General features: G+C 35.3%; 1 protein-coding gene across 3 annotated transcripts in view; it reads right to left on the bottom strand.

Moving 5' to 3' along the window:
* Positions 1-19,183, bottom strand: part of PLA2G4A (phospholipase A2 group IVA) — a 152,658-nt gene that overhangs the window by 25,694 nt on the left and 107,781 nt on the right. For all 3 annotated transcript variants that reach the window (XR_003003926.1, XM_024751088.1, XM_024751089.1), the window contains exons 10-14: positions 18,533-18,647; positions 12,552-12,689; positions 12,373-12,465; positions 9,472-9,543; positions 4,402-4,644 (exon numbers count right to left, since the gene is read on the bottom strand). Coding sequence is in view for 2 of the 3 variants with exons in the window: in XM_024751088.1 (XP_024606856.1) it covers positions 4,402-4,644; positions 9,472-9,543; positions 12,373-12,465; positions 12,552-12,689; positions 18,533-18,647 (661 nt within the window). In the remaining variant the exon portion in view is untranslated. The remainder of the gene's footprint in view (positions 1-4,401; positions 4,645-9,471; positions 9,544-12,372; positions 12,466-12,551; positions 12,690-18,532; positions 18,648-19,183) is intronic.

Genomic DNA, 19,183 nt, shown 5'->3' with positions numbered 1-19,183 from the left:
ACTGATGCTTTAAATTTTAGCTAAAAGATTAACCAGAAACAGACTATTTCTTTCCTATTCTGTTTGAGTTCCCCCTTCTCATCATGAAGCTGATAGTCTCCTTTTTCCTGTTTCAAATCCAAGATTACATTTGAGAGAAAAATCATCAGGTGGACCAATTCCCAGCTCTGGCATGTAGCTAAACACCATGGTTCCAACCTTCCATATAAACTGACAGGAAGCAATGTTTCTTAATTGTGTTGTAAAAAAAAAATAGTTTTGCAAGATATTAACAGATATTCTATATACAAATTAAGAGTTCAATGATCGAATAGGTTTGAGAAACACAAGATTCAACAACTTAAAATAATAACAAATTATAATGCATGTTCCCTATTTTCCTTACTATGCCTTGGACTAATAGTACTTTTTAGTGGAGATGCTACTTAATTCTGACAGTAACTCTATAAGATAGGTAACAATTGTTTCTATTTTATAAGTCAACCATTGGAGTAAACAATGAAGATTGTTGCTTCCTCACTAACCTACGGGTCCATCAGGATCAGGTTGCTAGTTTTTAGTTTCACTCTACTTTTCTATCGTTGTTAGCCGAGGTTACGCTAAGTAATGGCTCAGGACTGTCCAGCTAATAAATGACACAGCTGGGATTCAAATGCAAGTGAAGCTGTTTTAAAGTACTACACTTGAGGCATCTTTAAGTAGGATTTCTCAAACTCATTAGGGTATCCCATGGCATTGTGAAGAGGGGGATGGAGTTGTTAGTTTTTCCAAATTTATTTGAACTTGAACCCGATTTATTAATATCTACTAAAACGTCATAGAAAGTTTGATGAATGCCCCTATGAAAGAACATCCTCCCGTAAATTAAAGTTTACATGGTTTCCCAACCTGTGAATGAGTTAATCGTCACACAGATTCAATTTATAATGTACAAATATTTGGATGTTTGTGTTTTGAACTCTGGCCTAAATGAACTCATGTCTTGATTTCTAATTCCAGATGGTGTATGTCACAGTGAATAATATAAACACAAAAGTAAACAGGAAAGAAGTCATGTAACTAATGAGTAGCTTCTCCAGAATTAGTTTCCACAGGTATACAACTATTTTGAAGTAAAAAAATGAGGGGAATTTCTTCATCTTATTTCTCTTGTTTTCAAAAGATGGTCTGCAAGGTGAAGCAATAGGCACAAAAGTAAAACACTAACTTTTTCTCATTTTAGGTTGAGAGATTATTCTAAAATGCTCGAATTTTAATCTGTATAAACAAAATCCATATAAACAAAATAGTAAACTAAATGTAAGATTTTCCCCAACATAATATCTAGATAAGATTTTTAAAAATCTCTAAAAATAAAAGAGAAGTAACCTTAATTAATGTTTGAATTGTGGTATTTTAACTGTATAATAAATAAAAGTTTTAATGACGATTTTGTGAACAACGTTGATAATATTTTATGATAAACCTTTTAACATTTCATTTCAAACATATATAGTTTTATTCTAAAATTTGGAAATAACCAGAGGGAGATAAACAGAGTCTATTTTCGTAAGGGCTTTGTCTGAAAAGCACTAATCAATTCAGTATATTCAGTCTAAAATGCAGTCATTTTTAGCAATGTTGGTTCAGAAGCAACAAACCTGAATGAACTTGTCACTCACCGAACTGGATTTTTGACTAAAGTCAACATGCTGTATACGTTTTTTCAATCGGATAAATATAAAGTGACTGAAGTATAATTTAATGAGATACACACTGAGAAATAATATTTAAAGTTCCTTCTGAAGCTCATTAATCTAAAACAATTTTAGGTTAGAACATTTCAAAATATCTCAACAAAAGAAATATTCAACCTGTGTAATATCGTATTTTAGGATGATTAATATTTTCTATCTCTTCATGTCATTTTATGAAAACTGTCCCTGACTCTTTTTTCAAAAGGCACCGAATAAAGAAGTCAGATAAGGTGAGGCACAGCTATTATCCTCCAAGCACTAGAGAGAGGGCAAATGAAGATCATGCATCCTCATGGACTTACTATTGCATGAGGAGCAGTGTTCCATCAGGATCAGGGTTGCTGGCTTTTAGTTTTACTGTACTTTTCTATTATTGTTAAATAAAGTATATAAGTCCCTCCAAGAATCACATTTTCAAGGAAGGGTCATGAAATGATTTTAGTCTTCATGAGGGCAAGGACTGCATGTCTTGTTGACAACTGGATCCCTAGTGCCACACACATTGAAGGAGTTCTGTAAATACTGTGGCAATGCAAGAAGGAACAAAGGAGAGAAGAAAGATGGAAATGAAGAACAATCTGACATACGCTGAGAATAATGAAAGAGGCGGACTTCCTAAGGGTACCAAATATATCTAATAAAAATGTAGGATGTCCAGTTAAATTTAAATTTCAGATAAATAGCAAACAATTTTTATACAAGGATGTCCCAAATGATGTTATAAAGGGCATACTCATATTCTCTCTCTCTCTCTCTCTCTCTCTCTCTCTCTCTCTCTATATATATATATATATAAATTGAAATTCAAATTTAACTGAGCACTGTATTTTTCCAAGCAACGCTAACACCTCCAGATCTACATAAACTATTGCAAAACCACCAGGAAGCTGTTAAAATGTCTAGTGCAGAACTTGTGCTGTGCAAACCACAGAAGGAGCTATGCTTGGTATTGTGATCAAAGTAATAAAATAAAACAGATGTAATAAGTACACACAAGGAAACTTCCATTTTTACATCAGCAAGACGATGACTGATAAAACCGAGGGCTATGAGGAAGAGTGAGCAAAGGGAAAGGCTTCTGAGCAATGTCAAGAAGCCTATTCAAGTGTCCTAATTCTAGCTCAGTTGAGGAATTCTAGGTAAACATGATGCTATCTTCTTTGATCTTCCTTTTCTATGGAGTAAAATAACTAATGATTCTTTCTAGTCGTAATTGCTCTATGAGGCTGAGTTTTTTTGTTGTTGTTGTTTGTTTGTTTAAGCCCATCATAATTCATCCATAAAGCCTGTTTCTAAAGAAGATACATTTAATTGGTATTGTAACAGCAATAAGTTAAATCATAAGTAACACACAAAAAAATAACATCACTGATTGTATGGTCAAGTGTTTTTATTTTGGATGAATTTAAAAAGAGACACTGACTTTATCACAAATAGACTTCTATTATAGTTCATATGAAAGGGTTTGCATTGCAGGTATATAATCATGTCCTAGACTTTGATTCCACAAACATAATGCAAAATATAGTGAGTTTTTACTCCTCTTGTTTAAAAACAGGGGTAACTTTTGCTTCTGCAATTTCCCTTAAGCTCAAGCAACAAACAGAAACAGCATTACCTAAACAATAATAAGATCTAAAGCCATGTCTAATTTTTATAGGTAGAATCCTTAAACAGTAGTAGAAAGTGTTTTGGAAATTTTTCTATTTACATTCTCATAGCCTCCTGTCAATGTTCTTAGGCAGAAATGATTGAGAAATGACATTTGGGCAGTTAAGGGGAAAAAGATGGTATGAAGAAGTAGAAAAAATTTAAGATGCTAGGTGCATTATAAGAAAGATAATTATGCAGTGATTAGTCACCAAGACAAATTTACCTTTTAATTTGGAACATGCATGGAACTGAAGAATCAAGGCAAGTATTCTTTGGAGTTTGGTTAAGTGACAAACCTGAAAGTGAGTGGGTTCTTATGAGGTTCTTAAGTGGCCTTAAGAAAGTTACCTAACCTTTCAGAGAACTGGAAGGGACACTGCAGATGGGCGAACTCAACTCCACTCACACCCCTAGGGGGCACACATTGCTGCTCTGCACTGGAGAGATAGGCTGAGGACCACGTGTACCAGATCCCCTCCCAACTCTGGATCTGCTGAGACCTATGCTCTGCCAAGGAGAAACACCCACGTGAGATTTGAAGGGGGAAATGAGACAGAGGCTATGTTTCTGCTATTTCTACTGCCAAGCATTGTTGTGGGGGGCGTTTGTCACGGTGATCCTGAAGTGTTTTTGGAGTCATTCCTAGATGCTCAGACTGGAGCTTGCTCCTCCAAGCCCTGGAACAATTTTGTAAGCACCTACTTTAAACCTCTTTTGCTTAAACAAGGGAGAGGGTTTCGTGTTTGCTGTGAGTGAACCTTGACCAATATAGAGAGGATCAAAGTCCCCCTCAATATTTCAATGAAAACTGTTTATGCTGACATGACGATGTCATTTCCTGCTCAATGTATTTCTACTTCCAAAAAAACAACTCAGAGCCCTTCATACATTCAATGCATGTTTTAAAATTTGATTGTAAATTAATTACTATTAATAATTAAAATGCTCCTCCCCAGAGAAGGAAGAAAGATCTCCTGAATTAGCTTCCATGGATTACATTTTGTGTACTTACCTGCTACAGCTGCATCCAATTCATCTTCCTCCAAGGACTCCTGGGTGGTAAAGTTTCTCAAAGGAGACATTGGATAGGATGTATTGAGATTCAAGCCCAGCATGAAGTTGTGCACCTTCCCAGCTCGTCCTTCTCTGGTATTAAACAAAGCTGAGTCACTCACCAAGGCCATTATCATACGTTGGACCCAACTTGCTTGATTATCATTTTGATATTCCCTTTCTGCTTCTTCATTTTCAGTGCCTAAGGAAAAAGAAAAGATCATTATACAGACTCCAAAAATCCATAATAACGAAAAAGATCTTTGGGCAATGGAATGTTAACATTAATGATGAAGCTCCACAGCTTTTGATTCAACAAACATTTGTGTAAATTATAGTAAATATTTCCATTAATCATTTTTGTTCTTAACTTATTCTTACTGTACTGTTTACCGGTAGTCAGTCTAAAGGCTGTATTCTTGGCAGTGTTGCTTGGCCTATTCTTTAATTTCCAGAGAAACTTCTGTTCTTCCCTTTCCCCAATTCTTTTCTTTCTTTTCCCTGGCTACACACACATACACACACACACACACACACACACACACACACACACACACACATACACACAGAGGGAATAGCCACAGTAGCTAATCCCCTTCCTTTCCCAAGTTTCCTTCCCTGTCCTGTTTAATAAACATCCAGAAATCATGCAGACTGAGAGTAGACAACTGAAGGATTCAACATATATTTGCCCTCTGAACGGTCATTTCATTCTTGCTTATAAAGTTTGGGGTTTAAAAGTCTGTAAATTAGGGCTTTCCTGGTGGCGCAGTGGTTGAGAGTCCGCCTGCCGATGCAGGGGACGCGGGTTCGTGCCCCGGTCCGGGAAGATCCCACATGCCGCTGAGCCTGCGCGTCCGGAGCCTGTGCTCCGCAAAGGGAGAGGCCACAACAGTGAGAGGCCCACGTACCGCAAAAAAAAAAAAAACAAAAACAGAAGTCTGTAAATTAAACATATGTTTTAAAATGTGTTAAAATTCAGGAATCTTCCAAAAGAAGCCGTTTTCAATGATTTTTCCTTAAAATCTATGCACTCATCACTACTACTGGGAAGCTACATTGTGTAGTTATTTAGAGCAGTGGCTCCAGAACCAGACTACCCTGGTTCCAATCCTCTCTCCATTGTTAACTAGTTGGTTGACCCTTCTCAGTCTTCATTTCCTCATCAGTAAACCTCATAGGGTTGTTGTGAGGATAAACTAAGTTAATGCATTCATGTAAGTTTCTTAGAAAAATTAAAGCCCAAGTTAAATTATCAACAAACACTAGTTGGTAGTAGAAATAGTTGTAATAGAGTCATAATCCTCATTATCAATATTATTCATTCATAACTCGAATCTAAGAACACTGTATGGTAGAGTACAATCTCCCCTACCTAAATCCCTTCTGTTCAGATTTCTGGGAACCCTGGATATAAATATATATGTATATATAAATCTGTATGTGTATGTGTGTGTGTGTGTTGAGAGAAGAAAAAAAGAATCTATGTTCAAACTTCATAATTTTCAATAAATGGTAACTAAACATCCATAAGACCAAAATAAATATTGATTTTTATCTTCAAAAGACTAGCTTAACTGAGCTCAGTAAATGGAGGGATCTTTCTCTCAATAAACAATCCAGATGATTGCCTAGTCATGAAAAAACAAATATACAGTCTTTTCTACTCCCACATTTTTCTCATGCCAAGTATAACAAAGAAAATCTTTCAATAAAATGAATCAGGCTTTAAAATGAATGATTTATATCTTCGTTACACAGGATATGAATAAGACATTTCATTATTTTCCAAAGGTTTGGAGCTCCCTCCTCTTTTTCTTCTTCTTCTTCATCATCACTGTTGTTATTATTATTATTATTAAATTTATCCCACTTCTATACCACCAGTGGATCTGCTTTCCTTATGATGTATTTGGAAGTGACATCATTTGTGGGACGAACCCAAAAGTCAACAATCATATCTATTGCTTATTAGCTAAAATTCTAATAGTAAATTTCTATTTATTAGCCCTTTACAACTTAAAACCCTTTGTATGCACTTGCTAATTTGATGATTACAGCAATTCTGTGAGAGTATGTAAAATGATGCCAGTACAGACTTGAAAAAAACTAAAGTTGAAAATGCCTAAAGACCTTGTTCAAAATCACGTGACTAAAAATGAAGGGGCATCAAGAGAAGGAGAAAACAAGCCACAGACTGGGAGAAAATATTTGCAAAAGACACATCTGGGGAGATCCCCGATGGCCCAGTAGTTAGGATTCCGGACTTTCACTGCCATGGCCCACGTTCAATCCCTGGTCAAGGAACTGAGATCCCACAAGCCGTGTGGGGTGGCCAAGAAAGAAAGAGAATTGATTAACCCTTCAATTAAAAAAAAAAGACAATAAAAAAAAAGAATTCTACTCAAAGTAAAACATTGTTTAAAAAAACTGTTAACTGCTCATCCTCCCCAAAATTAAAAAAAAAAAAAAAGACACATCTGATAATGGACTGCTACCCAAAATATACAAAGAACTTTTAAAACTCATCAATAAGAAAACAAACATCTCAATTTAAAAACAGGCAAAAGACCTTAGTAGACACCTCACCAAAGAAAACATATAGATGGCAAGTAAGTATATGAAAAGATGTTCCATGTCACATGTCATCAAGGAAATGCAGATTAAAACACCAAGATGACACTACACACCTATGAGAAATGTCAAAATCCAAAACACTGACAGCACCGAATGCTGGTGAGGATGTGGAGCAACAGGAACTCTCATACGTTGCTGGTGGAAACACAAAATGGAACAATTACTTTGCGAGACAGTTTGGAAGTTTCTTACAAAACTTTATTATCACATGATACAGAAATCATGCTTCTTGATTTTTATGCAAAGGAGTTGAAAACATATCCAGACAAAAATCTGAACATGGATGTTTATAGCAGCATTATTCATAACTGCCAAAATTTGAAAGCCACCAAGATATTCTTCAGTAGGTAACCAGATAAACTATGGTATATCCAGACAATGAAATATTATTCAGTGCTGAAAAGAAATGAGCTGTCAAGCCATAAAAAGACATGGAGGAAACTTGAATGCATATTACTAAGTGAAAGAAGCCAATCTGAAAAGGCTACACACTGTATGATTCCAACTATATAACATTCTAGACAGGCAAAATGATGGCAACAGTAAGAAAATCAGTGGTTGCCAGGGGCTGGGGGTGGGAAGCAGAGGGATAAATAGAGCACAGAAGATTTTAGGGCAGTGAAAGTACTCTGTATGATACTATAAAGGTAGATACATGTCATTATACATTTGTGAAAACCTGTAGAACATACAACACCAAGAGTGAATCCTAAAGCTTGGACTTTGGGTGATAATGATGTGTCAGTACAGGTTCATTGATCGCAGTAAATGTACCACTCTGGTATAAGATGCTGAAAGTGGTGAAGGCTATGTGTGTGGGTGCAGGAAATATATGGGAACTCTGTACTTTTTGCTCAATTTTGCTGTGAGTCTAAAACTACTCTAATAAATAAAGGCTTTTTTTTTTTTTTTGCGGTACGCGGGCCTCTCCCTTTGCGGAGCACAGGCTCCGGACACGCAGGCTCAGCAGCCATGGCTCACGGGCCCAGCCGCTCCGTGGCATGTGGGATCTTCCCGGACCTGGGCACGAACCCGTGTGCCCTACAGCAGCAAGCGGACTCTCAACCACTGTGCCACCAGGGAAGCCCTATAAAGGCTATTTTTTAAAAATGAATATTAAGAGCTAATAAGAAATCCTCAGAAACATCCTAAATATCATTCTCCAATGTAGGCTGGCACTAAAACCAAAGCAGCCGTATTCAGAGGGTCCTTGAACTTCTCAGCCTTAAGAAAACCAGCTAGTACTGCAGAGGTGATCAAATGTACTGATCATTTTGGCAATTTACTTAATAATTGATAAACCATTATTACATCTACTTGATAGTCCCCAAATCAATATATAATTAATTCTAGAAATGCTAGGCATATGCTATCTACCCCCTTTGTACTATCTCCCTTCATTAAAAGGAAATTCAAAATTAAAAAAAAAAAAAGACCGGAACAACTGAAAAATAACAGCCCAGCTATGAAAAGAGATCTTTAATTTTAGTGTGGATTCAGCAAAGATTAAACAGGCTCTTCCAATATCTATACCTTGGCTGGTGGAGTTCTTTAGGTTTTGGACAAGAAAGCATTTAATATCTTTTAAAATCTAGATGATTGTATTCAAACTATAACAGGACATGTTCACCCAGTTGTTATAAAATCTTCTCTTTGTTTTTTGTTTATTTGTTTTGGCTTTTGAGCTATGGGGAATATTTGTACCAATGGCTGTGTCAAAATGTAAAATCATTCCATTTTACCACATAACAACTGTGATCCTTGCCTTATCTCTTCCCCGACTCCCCATATCGTGATCCACACAAAGCTAAAAGCTGCCTTGTTAAGGTGTAGAAGTTCTCGCTTGTACTACAAAGTAATATACAAAACAAAAATTTCTCAGTAATTCTACCGCACTTCATCACTGATCCCTTCCTGAGAGATAGAATGTTGGCAATGGGATAAGGCTCAGGAATGGAGTGAGAACATCATTTTCTACAGGTTACTTAATAATAAGATTTTAAAAGATTAAATTTTAATTATTAAAGCCATGTAAAAATGTTCCCAAATCACAATTTCCATGTTGAGAAGCCTGGTGCTCTAATCAGACTTATCACAGAATTTGGTATTTCTACCATCTCAGTTTGTTCTCTGTTCAACTGATAATATTTTTGAGGTATTTAAAAGAAATGAAATAACTTTTAATTATTGCATATTTTAAAATATGCAACTTTTGTGTTGCATATTTTATTACGTATATGGCATTAATTCTTGCTCTGAATTGAAAGCTACCATTCTATCACTCAATGCCTTAAGCAGAGACTACCATTAGCATCTTGAGTGAGAAAATCAGACAATACATTCACGTCCTTTCCTAATCCACTTCTGCCAGAGGAGGTTCCAGCTCTCTTACCTTTGGGTTCTTGTGATTCATCATCACTATCCGAGCTATCGTTACTCACAATATGCTTTGCTGTAATATTTTCTGCAGAAAGAAAAGAAAACAATTGAAGAATCTCAGGTGTCAAGACTCACGATGAAATTTACTGTAAGGAAGTAATTGTAGCAAAACCACAGTGAGGTCTATTAGATTTACTCGTATAAATCTAGATCAATTTAGTAAATCTAAATGTCTTAGCTTTACTAGTACTTTCAAATTTCTCATTTGAAAGCAAAATTTCTCAGGGTATGAAAAATTAGTTTAGAATTATTCATACATGATTTTAAAGGGGAGAATTTTTATTTGTTTATCTTAATTCTGACAGAAAGAATAACTTGATTATATAATTCTTATTATATCAAATTTTTTTTTCTTCAATTAAATATGTTGAAATGATGTTTATGAAGGTCAGTACAGGGTAAAGCCAAAATTTACAAGGGGGCCACAAAATTGTTTCATCAAAATGAATGAAGCTACTAATATATCTTTTGATTTTAATAATACTGAATATGGTCTATTGAAATGTCTGTTTTGGTATCAGTTTGTGCTTCCTCAGAACATATTAAAGAGAGCAGTTATAAAAACTAAAATAGAAACCATAAATCTGTAAAACAAAAACAAAACCTAGCATAACTTGTCTTTTTTCAAGTAAAAGGTACCCAAATTATGGAGCACACAAACCATTTTATAATCAACATTTGTAGAAAAATCAAAAAAATTTTTGGACATGTACGTGAAATCCTTATCTGTAGAGTGACTTTTTTTCCTTCTGTTAGTCAATAGAATTTTTTTTTTTTAATCCTAAGAAACTGACTCCAAATTTATAACTTTCAGTAATAGAGAGCCATTTGGGCTTTTAAACTGAGAGAAATATAGGTATAACACTTGGTTTCCCCATATTATGCTCCAATTTATCTTAAAGTGTGTCTTTGAAAGAGAGGAAAACAAAACAAAAACCACCTTTGAACACCACTTTAAGAGGTAGACTTTAGTCGGCCAGTGGATGAAAGGGTCACCAGGAGTCCTCAGATTCCCCTCAGTCATCACTCTCGTCTCATTTCTGGAAACCCTTACCTAATCTGAGGTAACACGCATCCTGCTGGCCGGTGGTTCTCAAGAACACAATATTCCCCTTAAGTCTGACACACAGAGAAAGTAAATAAGCTGCCAAACCACTGGTCTCAAAGGGGATGTCTCACAACAAAGAATATTCAAGTATATTGAGTATAAACATTCTCCTTTTCCTTGGCCGTCAGCCATTGCCTCATCCACCTTCAGATGTGTTATTTCAGTCCTATTCTCTTCCTGCCTTAGAAGGAAAAAGCAGCAAACCCTGGATTTATCTGGATTATTTAACACAGAAGAACACAGAGAAGTAAGCCTCATAAGAGGTGGTACTTCTGTTCTTTTTCTCTTCTTTTTTTCTGAACTCATCACATCTTAGAGAAGAGTTAGTTATTCCCACAGTTAGAGTTGAGAACAGGTTATTCATCCGGGATGTAATGTTCATTAAAATAAATCAAGTCAGAGCTTTTCAGCATTATGCACTTTGCCTTTCAGTTACCCTTAAGAGCATGTGGCTCTGTAGTTAAGGTCAGAGAACACTCAAAAGTTCCAGCAACCTTGGCTGCTTATTCACTGAGTGATGCTCGGAGGACAGGAGCAAGTTCAAGGACAAAGTGCCTTTTTGGTTGTTTTTATTTTTATATTAAAATCTTTGGCTGTATTGCAATCATAAGATCACTTCTCCATTATTTACTAAGAACTACCCCCAGATATTAAGGACTATAGCAAGTTACTGCACTTAATATAAATATCACAAATCTAAAGTCAATTCTCACAGGAAGAGTGATCGTACTACTTATAAGCCAATTTGTAGTACATTAATTAAAGTACAACTGTATTTTTGTTTTGCATATAAAGCTTAATTAAATAAACCGTCTGTCTGCAATAACTCAGGATGGCTTGTCAGAAAAATCTTATGGTAAGTTTTTTACGTGCAAGTATTCTTCAGATAAATCGATTGTTGAGAAAGTCATTTATGCTGTTCTGTTAACTCTGTCCTCAAATTAATGTGTGATACTTCACATACAGACAAGAGGTAGTAGGTAGGTAGTGTGGTGATAATCTACAGGACGCTTCTCCCCAGCCTCAGCTAGGCTGGCCCCAAATTCAAATTTAACATCTCCCTGCTCCATCCCCCCGCCAGTCAAAATAACCATAACAAATTTAGGGTTGACTGAGCTACAGATGGCAAGACATTTAGGAGATACTGAATGCATGTTTTGTTTTGTTTACTTTAAATCAAATTTATTCATTAAAGAAAACATATGTTTCTATGGTATAAATATTATAACAAATGAATACTGCTGGTCCTCAATTGAGTTCGTCTTTTTCAAGTTTTGTAAATATTATTTTTAATTTATGGTGGGCTAGTGAGTTAGATTTAAAGAAACTCATTGGTGATAATTTATTAGATGTGATTTGAAACACTTTTTCCATCTTTTTTGGTATGAATAAGCTGTGAGAAGTATTTAAGAGGTAAATGAACTGACAAGCGTGAACTTAAGTGTTATACTGCGTTAAATTGTTGTTGAATCTAATCTTCGAAAAGCTACCCTTATTGATAAAAGGAGTACAGATCTTCCTCAAATTACAATGGGGTTATGTCCCAATAAACCCACTATAAACTGAAAATTTTGTAAGATGCACATGCATTGAATACATCTAATCTACTGAACACCACAGCTTAGCCTAGCCTACTTTAGAACAATTACAGTCTTTATGATCATTTAATTTTCTCTCAACATATGTGTTAATGAAATTTACCAATATAGTGTAATTATTATCAATGTAAGCATGTTTTTACAATACCTAGTTCTTCTTCCATTGTGGAACCTTTACTTTGTGAGCCAGAAACTCCCAAGACTCTGTTGAACAATATAGAAAAGGCACTCCCCCAGACACCTAAAATAAAGCAAAAACAGAATAACTTAGAATGCACCAGGATTTACAACAGTCAAACAAACTCATGGTAGATTTTTATCACTTACCCATTAAGAAATGCAAGGGGTTTTCTTCATATTTCTTTACAACTGTTCCCATAAAAAATTTACTTCCAAATAAGTCAGGAGCCATAAAAGTACCATATTTAGCCATGCCAATCTCATATGGACTAAATTCAACCCAATCTGAAATCATTTTAAAAAATGCAATCCATTAATAGGGAAATACTACAGAGATGTGCACAAAGATTACTTCAACATTGTCATGATTATTCTCATTCATTTAAAATATTTTTAAAAAATTAACCAAATGCCTATTATGCATATGGCATTGTATAGGAGAAGTTGGGAGGGGAAAGCTTACCGATGAATAAAATGAGAACACAAAGGATCCCTTAATTTGCACAAATTGAATACCTTTTCACATTTAAAGACTCAGACATCTTTTATAAAGTCCATCTTAATCCTAAAGAAGGGAAAACTTTAGACTCAGTTTTAAAACTGCTGGCTCAGATGTTTAAAATCTGTGCAATTTGGGGTAGATGACTTGTATTCTCTGTGTTTTAGTTCCTTAATCTGTAAAATGTGAATAAAATCAGTAGATAGTTTGTAGAATTGTTGTGAAGATCTAACGAGTTAAGAAACTTAAAGAACTTAGAAGAGGACATAGCACATTCTAATCACTCAATAAATAGTAGCCACTATTATATTTCATGTATTCCTGTGGCTATAACTATGCCTAATAATCATCTGAATCTTAATCTATCCAAAAAGAATTCCTGGTTTTTGACTCCATTTCCTTGCCATTCTCTGTCTTCCCCTGTTTGGTAAATGGTACTACTTTTCATATATTCATACCACTATCCATACGTTAGAATTATTCTTCATGGTCCTCTTTCTCTTATACCTCAAATACAAAAAATCAAGTTCTGTAGGCTCTATCATCAGATGTGGTTAGAAACGGGCTACCTATCCATTTGTTCACCATGACCATACTGGTACAAGCTGCCATACTCTCTCCTGGATCTCCACAATAGCCTCTTAAAACTTTCTCTATTCCCCTACTATCTTGTTGATATCCTGTAGCCAGATGGATTTTTTAAAATATAAATCACACCACACCAGTGCCAGCTGCAAGCTTTCCAATGGCTTCCCATTATACTGAAAATAAAAACATGGCCAAGAAGTCCTCATGATGGTCTGGCTCATGCTCCTTGTCTGACTACATATCTTAACCAATCTCCTATCACATTTTGTCTTACTTATTCCACTTCAGCCACACACCTTCTTAATGTTCCTCCAAGAGACCAAGCTCATTCCTGTCTCACAGCCCTTATGCTTGCTATTCCCTTCTGTAACCATAAGGCTTGCTCCTTCCTAACTTTAGCTCAAAGTCTTTGTTGACCATCTTCTATGCAGTCCCACTACCATGCACCCCTGCCTAACACCAAACTCTCTGTCTGCCTTTATTTTTTTTCAGTTTTTCCCTTTCTAAAATTATTGCATGTCTATAACCCTTTATCCAACAATCCAAAATCCAAATAACTCCAAAATCCACACTTTTTTTACTATTCGTTTGGTAGTAAAAGTCGACCTGAACTCATTTTGCAGAAAAACCAGTCTTGAAAAGATGTGAGGCTTAATCTTTAGATATCCCATGGAATGTGAATATCAATACATTCCATTGGAGAAATCACTCTATTTGATTATAAGACCCCAATGGGGGTATTATGTAATATATAGTATATTTTTTAACTTCAAAATCTAAAATATTCTGAATTTTAAAACATCTGTCCTCAAAGTTTTGGAAAAGGAATTGTGGATATGCATATATTTATTATTTACTCAACAGTATAGGTTGGAACATTCTACTTTTGTGAAACAATTTATAAAATCACAATTGTGATGAGAACACATTATAATTCATTTCACATCAAAGCCAAATGGTGCATATACCCTTCATGACAAAGTGGTGTGTTTTATAATGACTTACATGGAGTTGGTGAGACATGACTAGCAATGAATCAGAGGCCATTAGGAAAATTTCTATATCACTGTGAGTAATTTCTTATCTCTGAATTTCACACCCCTCTCCAGGGTACTAAAGAGTAAATAAAGACCTCCTGGTTCCTACTCCTCTAGCAATCTCTTCTTGATTCATGTTGTGGTTTGTGTACACAGTAATGAGAGACATTCTCAAGAGGTAGATTTGCTCTCTAATCCTCACTGAAGAACTCACTACGGTACTTTGACTACTATTTCTCTGCTGCTGATTCCTGCATTTCAAACTTGACCCTCTCTCCTGAGCCTCCATCTACCCATTTCCATCTTCCTGTTGTGCACTTACGTTTGAGTATGCTGTCATCACATCCTGCTACGCTTGCCTGGAAAGGAGCTCATCACCTTGCTTCCCAGTCAAGCTTACCTGTTTCTGTAAATCACGCTATCACAGCCCAGAAAAAAATTTTTTCTTAACTGAAATCACTCTTAAACCCACTCACATCAAATCCATCCATCGCACATTTCACTGGTAACCTTTAAGCTTTTCACATTCATCTTCTCCTCTCTTTCCTTATCAGTTTCTCCCTAGTTCCAGGGCCTTATTTAACGGAACACAGTAATATCACTGCTTCCAGGTTCTTTCTTACCAATCTACCCATATGAATCACCGAAATACTTTTTTTCAAAAACACTATTTAAATAATTTTATTGCCCTACCAAAAATCATTAAGTATTTCCCATTATCATAACTGAATAAGAACATTTCTGTCTGGAATTCAAAGCTTTCTATAACTTGGCACTAATGGTTTTCCCAAATACACCACTACTCTTCACCAGTTCACGCATGAGACCAAGGCTAATGTCTCTTTACTGCTCCCCAAAATGTACCTTTGGCTTCCCTTCTGAACATTTTCTTATACTGTTCACACAAAGTTGACTTTTCACCCCCAACTGATAGATCTTTCCAAGTTCAGCTTAAATCTGAGTTCCATCACCCTCATGAAGTCTTTCTTATGACCATACTAAATCTCTAATATCTTACAATTTATGTCAGTTCTATGTACTCTAACAGATAGTAGTATTCTATGTGTATGGCTTACTAATTTTTCATGTTTTATTTTTGTCTTGTTAATGAGACTATAGACTTCTTGAGGAAGTACTATATTTTTACTTCTATAGCATCTGTTAAAGAACTTAACATGATGTTAAGTCTATAAATTGTGCTCAGTAAATGCAATTTACTGACCAATGGAAACTTTAAAATGGAAGTTTGAAATCCTACTAGAAATGTAGTGAAGTGGAGGAACCAAAAATATGTAACCATTTAAACTACTAATATTTATGTGTTTAAAGTCTTCAAAAGGGGAAAGTGTTTAAAACTTTTCTAAGAGGGAAGAAAAACATTCTCTGGTATTGCTGAAGTAAAGCTGATAAAACTTCTGTAAGGTAATTTGGATCTCTGACTGTTTATAATATAATTCTAATAATATTTTAACTTTTTTTCTTGAATGTCCATTTTAATCTAAGCAAATTTAAAGGCATAAAGTATAGACATGTCTCCTTTTTTTTTTTCCCCAATAACTCAAGCTACTCAAACACTCATAACATGCCCCTTTGAATGTCTTATCTGGGTACAAGATCAATATAACTAACGTTTGATGGCTTTGTCCAACTCTGTTGGAAGAAACAGCTTGAACCTCCTCATCACAGAAACTTAACAATGAAGGTTAATGGGGTTTCTCTCATGTCAGTAACAATATTGAAATTAGGCAGTTGGCCCAAATCAGACACATCCAAGTTGAAAGACTACTAACTGCACATAAAACAGCCATTTCTCACTCTAGATGAATCTAAAATATTCACTCGCTGGAAATATTATTTATTCTTTAATTATTGTAGTCAGATTTTCTCTTGAGAATGGCTGCTGACTAAAACTTCAGGATAAAAAGAGACAACTGTGAAAATGCCATTAACAATCGTAACAGGAACAATAAAACTATTATGTTTTTATGTCCCTTTATCATAGTCAGTATTATCCCTATCTCATGCAATTGGCTTAATAGCTCTGTAAGATAAAACTGATGTTTATTAATATCCTTCTTTTTAATAATGAGGAAAATAAGAATCAGAGAGATTAAATGACCCATCCAAGGTATTTCAGCTTAGAAGTAAGACAAGGCTTCCAAATTAGTTTAATGCTTGTTTAACTAAATCATAATGCTTCTGGGGTAAAAGAAGCCTTGTTTGGCTATGCACAAATTTGACTGGCATGCTAGTGGTATTTACCAACCAATTTCCAAGCATTCCAAGACCTCATAAGACAATAGCTATGGGAAAGCAAAAATAAAACAAAACAAAACCAACACCAACAAAAAAACAATTTATCATGGCCCTTACTTTTCATGTATGATAGAATCTTAACTCTCCCTATGAACTCCATCACAAAGTGTGGTTCCTCATTGCTGCTGAGTATGCCATGGTTATCCGACACTCTTACTGCATGCCTGAAGCCCCCATCCAAGAATTAAATTTGCCTTTCATATACAAATTCTATTCATCTTCAGACCTTTGACTCTTCTCATACAGCTTTCATAGAACACTCCACATTGTTCAGATTTACTGAAACTTGATTTGGGCCTGCAATTGTTTTAAGTACTTGACATACTTTATCTCATTTATTTAGCAAAATACTATAAGGAGAGTCTCATCCTCATTTAACAGGTGAGAAAACTGAGGCTAGAAGGTGTCACACAACTTGGTCAAGGAAACAGTGCATAGTAACATTCTGTTCTCTCTTGTGCTTTAACTTCTTTAATAACTACTGCAAATTTCTCAAACATACTATCAGGTCTTATAGAAAAAGGGCGATATACTGTGGAGGGAAGGGGAGTTCATGCTCCGCACCTGGCATACTACATTCTACATCATCAGTCATCAGAGAAGCCAATATTTTTATAAAAAGAACAAAGTATTTCAAGACCAATTCTCAGCTCTGCTACTTACTTTCTATGTGGCAATGGGCAAATCACTGAACCTTTCTGAGGTTTTATTTTATTTTTTTTCTGTGAAGCAGAGCTAAAAATACCTCCTTCCCTCCCTGGGTTGTAGTAAATATTGAATAGGACAATAAATATGATAAGTGCTTTCTGAAGCATGAGAAACATTTTAGTCAAGATAATTGATAAACACTTGTTGAATGAATGAATTCCAGGTACACTGCTTTTTATAAACTATCCAAAATTCTAGCTTGACAGTAGTCAGCTGAAGAAAAAGTGAGACTTGGTAAAACTGCACAAGAATTCTAGATATAAATCTGGTAATTACATGCCATTCACAATGATTTTTTAAGCTCATGGTGTGACTGATGTCACTGAGATACTTTTCCTAAAAATACAATGAACCCTACTAGCCACAGTCAGAAATTCTATCACACTGCAGACTAGGACTGGCAGTGGCCTGGAGAAGTACGAAGTCACATACTTTTAGAGCGCCCAACAAGAAACAGAGCTACAGAAGAAACAAATGTTTACATCTGAGATTTAACAAAATGAGGCATTTTGTTCACCAGCTGCCACAAGTACAGGCTAGGACTTTTAAGGTGCTGAATTATAAAAATTAGAATAGTGTTTTGAATGATAAACAGATATCATGTTACCCAATTTAATGAACAGATAAGCAGCAAACAAAAATATATGCCTTGCCTAAAAGCCCTAGACATAGTATTTTGTTAAAAATCCTTGAGAAATGAATAATTAAAATTGAATGTTGATTATATTCATGATTTACTTTTATATCATCTTTCCCACTAATTTGAATGAAGATATACTAGTAACTAGTTTCATAGGATAGTCTCTACAACCAGAAAGTCATCTAGCTTAAAATATTCTTATATTTTCAAAAGTTTTTATGTTACAGAAAATATATTAAAATAAGCAACTAAAATTGCTTATGAACTTCCTCTAGAGAAAATCATTAGGAACCACAGTTCAAAGTTTCCAGGAAATGTTTTGCAAGAGGAAATTCCATACCTGCAAACATCAGCTCTGAGACATCGGGTTTGACATGGAGACAGGTGAAAAGAGGCAAAGGGCATTGTCCAGTATTGACTTTTTCCTTCAAACTACTCAAGGTAGTGTTCATTCTCTGCCCACAGAAGAAAGAAAAGGTTTTACATATACAAACAGATACAGATTTTTAAAAACTATGTAAAATAGTACTTCCAATCAAGACACAAAATTTTTGTAATAAAAATAGTCTTACTAAAATAGTCTTATGATTATTTTCAGGACCTCTGATCCTGAAAAACAGCAAAAAGTAAGCTCTATGGAGGTAATTACCTTCATTCTAAAAAGAGCCATACGTCTCAGGACTATATCGATGTTTGGCAGCTAGGGAGCCCAGAAGGAATTGAGCCCCCAGATTCCCTGGCACAAACTCTACCCGCCCTGTTTCATGTTCAGATAAAATGTCGCTCTGTTGTCATGTGTCGAATGGGTTTCTTCCATGTGATTCACTCCTTTTTTTTTCTGACTCTCTCCAGGCAAGCTCCATTCTTCTTCTGCTATTTAAATATTACTTGTATTCACCTCTTTATCTAAAAAAGATTGCTATTTGGGCAGAATGGGCAGTTAAGGGTTAAAATGTGTATTTTTCCAAAGAAAAGGAATACAAAAGTATTT

The sequence above is a fragment of the Neophocaena asiaeorientalis genome, unplaced genomic scaffold (genome assembly GCF_003031525.2).
Source record: "Neophocaena asiaeorientalis asiaeorientalis breed wild unplaced genomic scaffold, Neophocaena_asiaeorientalis_V1.1 scaffold67, whole genome shotgun sequence".
NCBI classification, from domain to species: Eukaryota; Metazoa; Chordata; class Mammalia; order Artiodactyla; family Phocoenidae; genus Neophocaena; species Neophocaena asiaeorientalis.
This window is presented reverse-complemented; position numbering and strand designations above follow the sequence as displayed.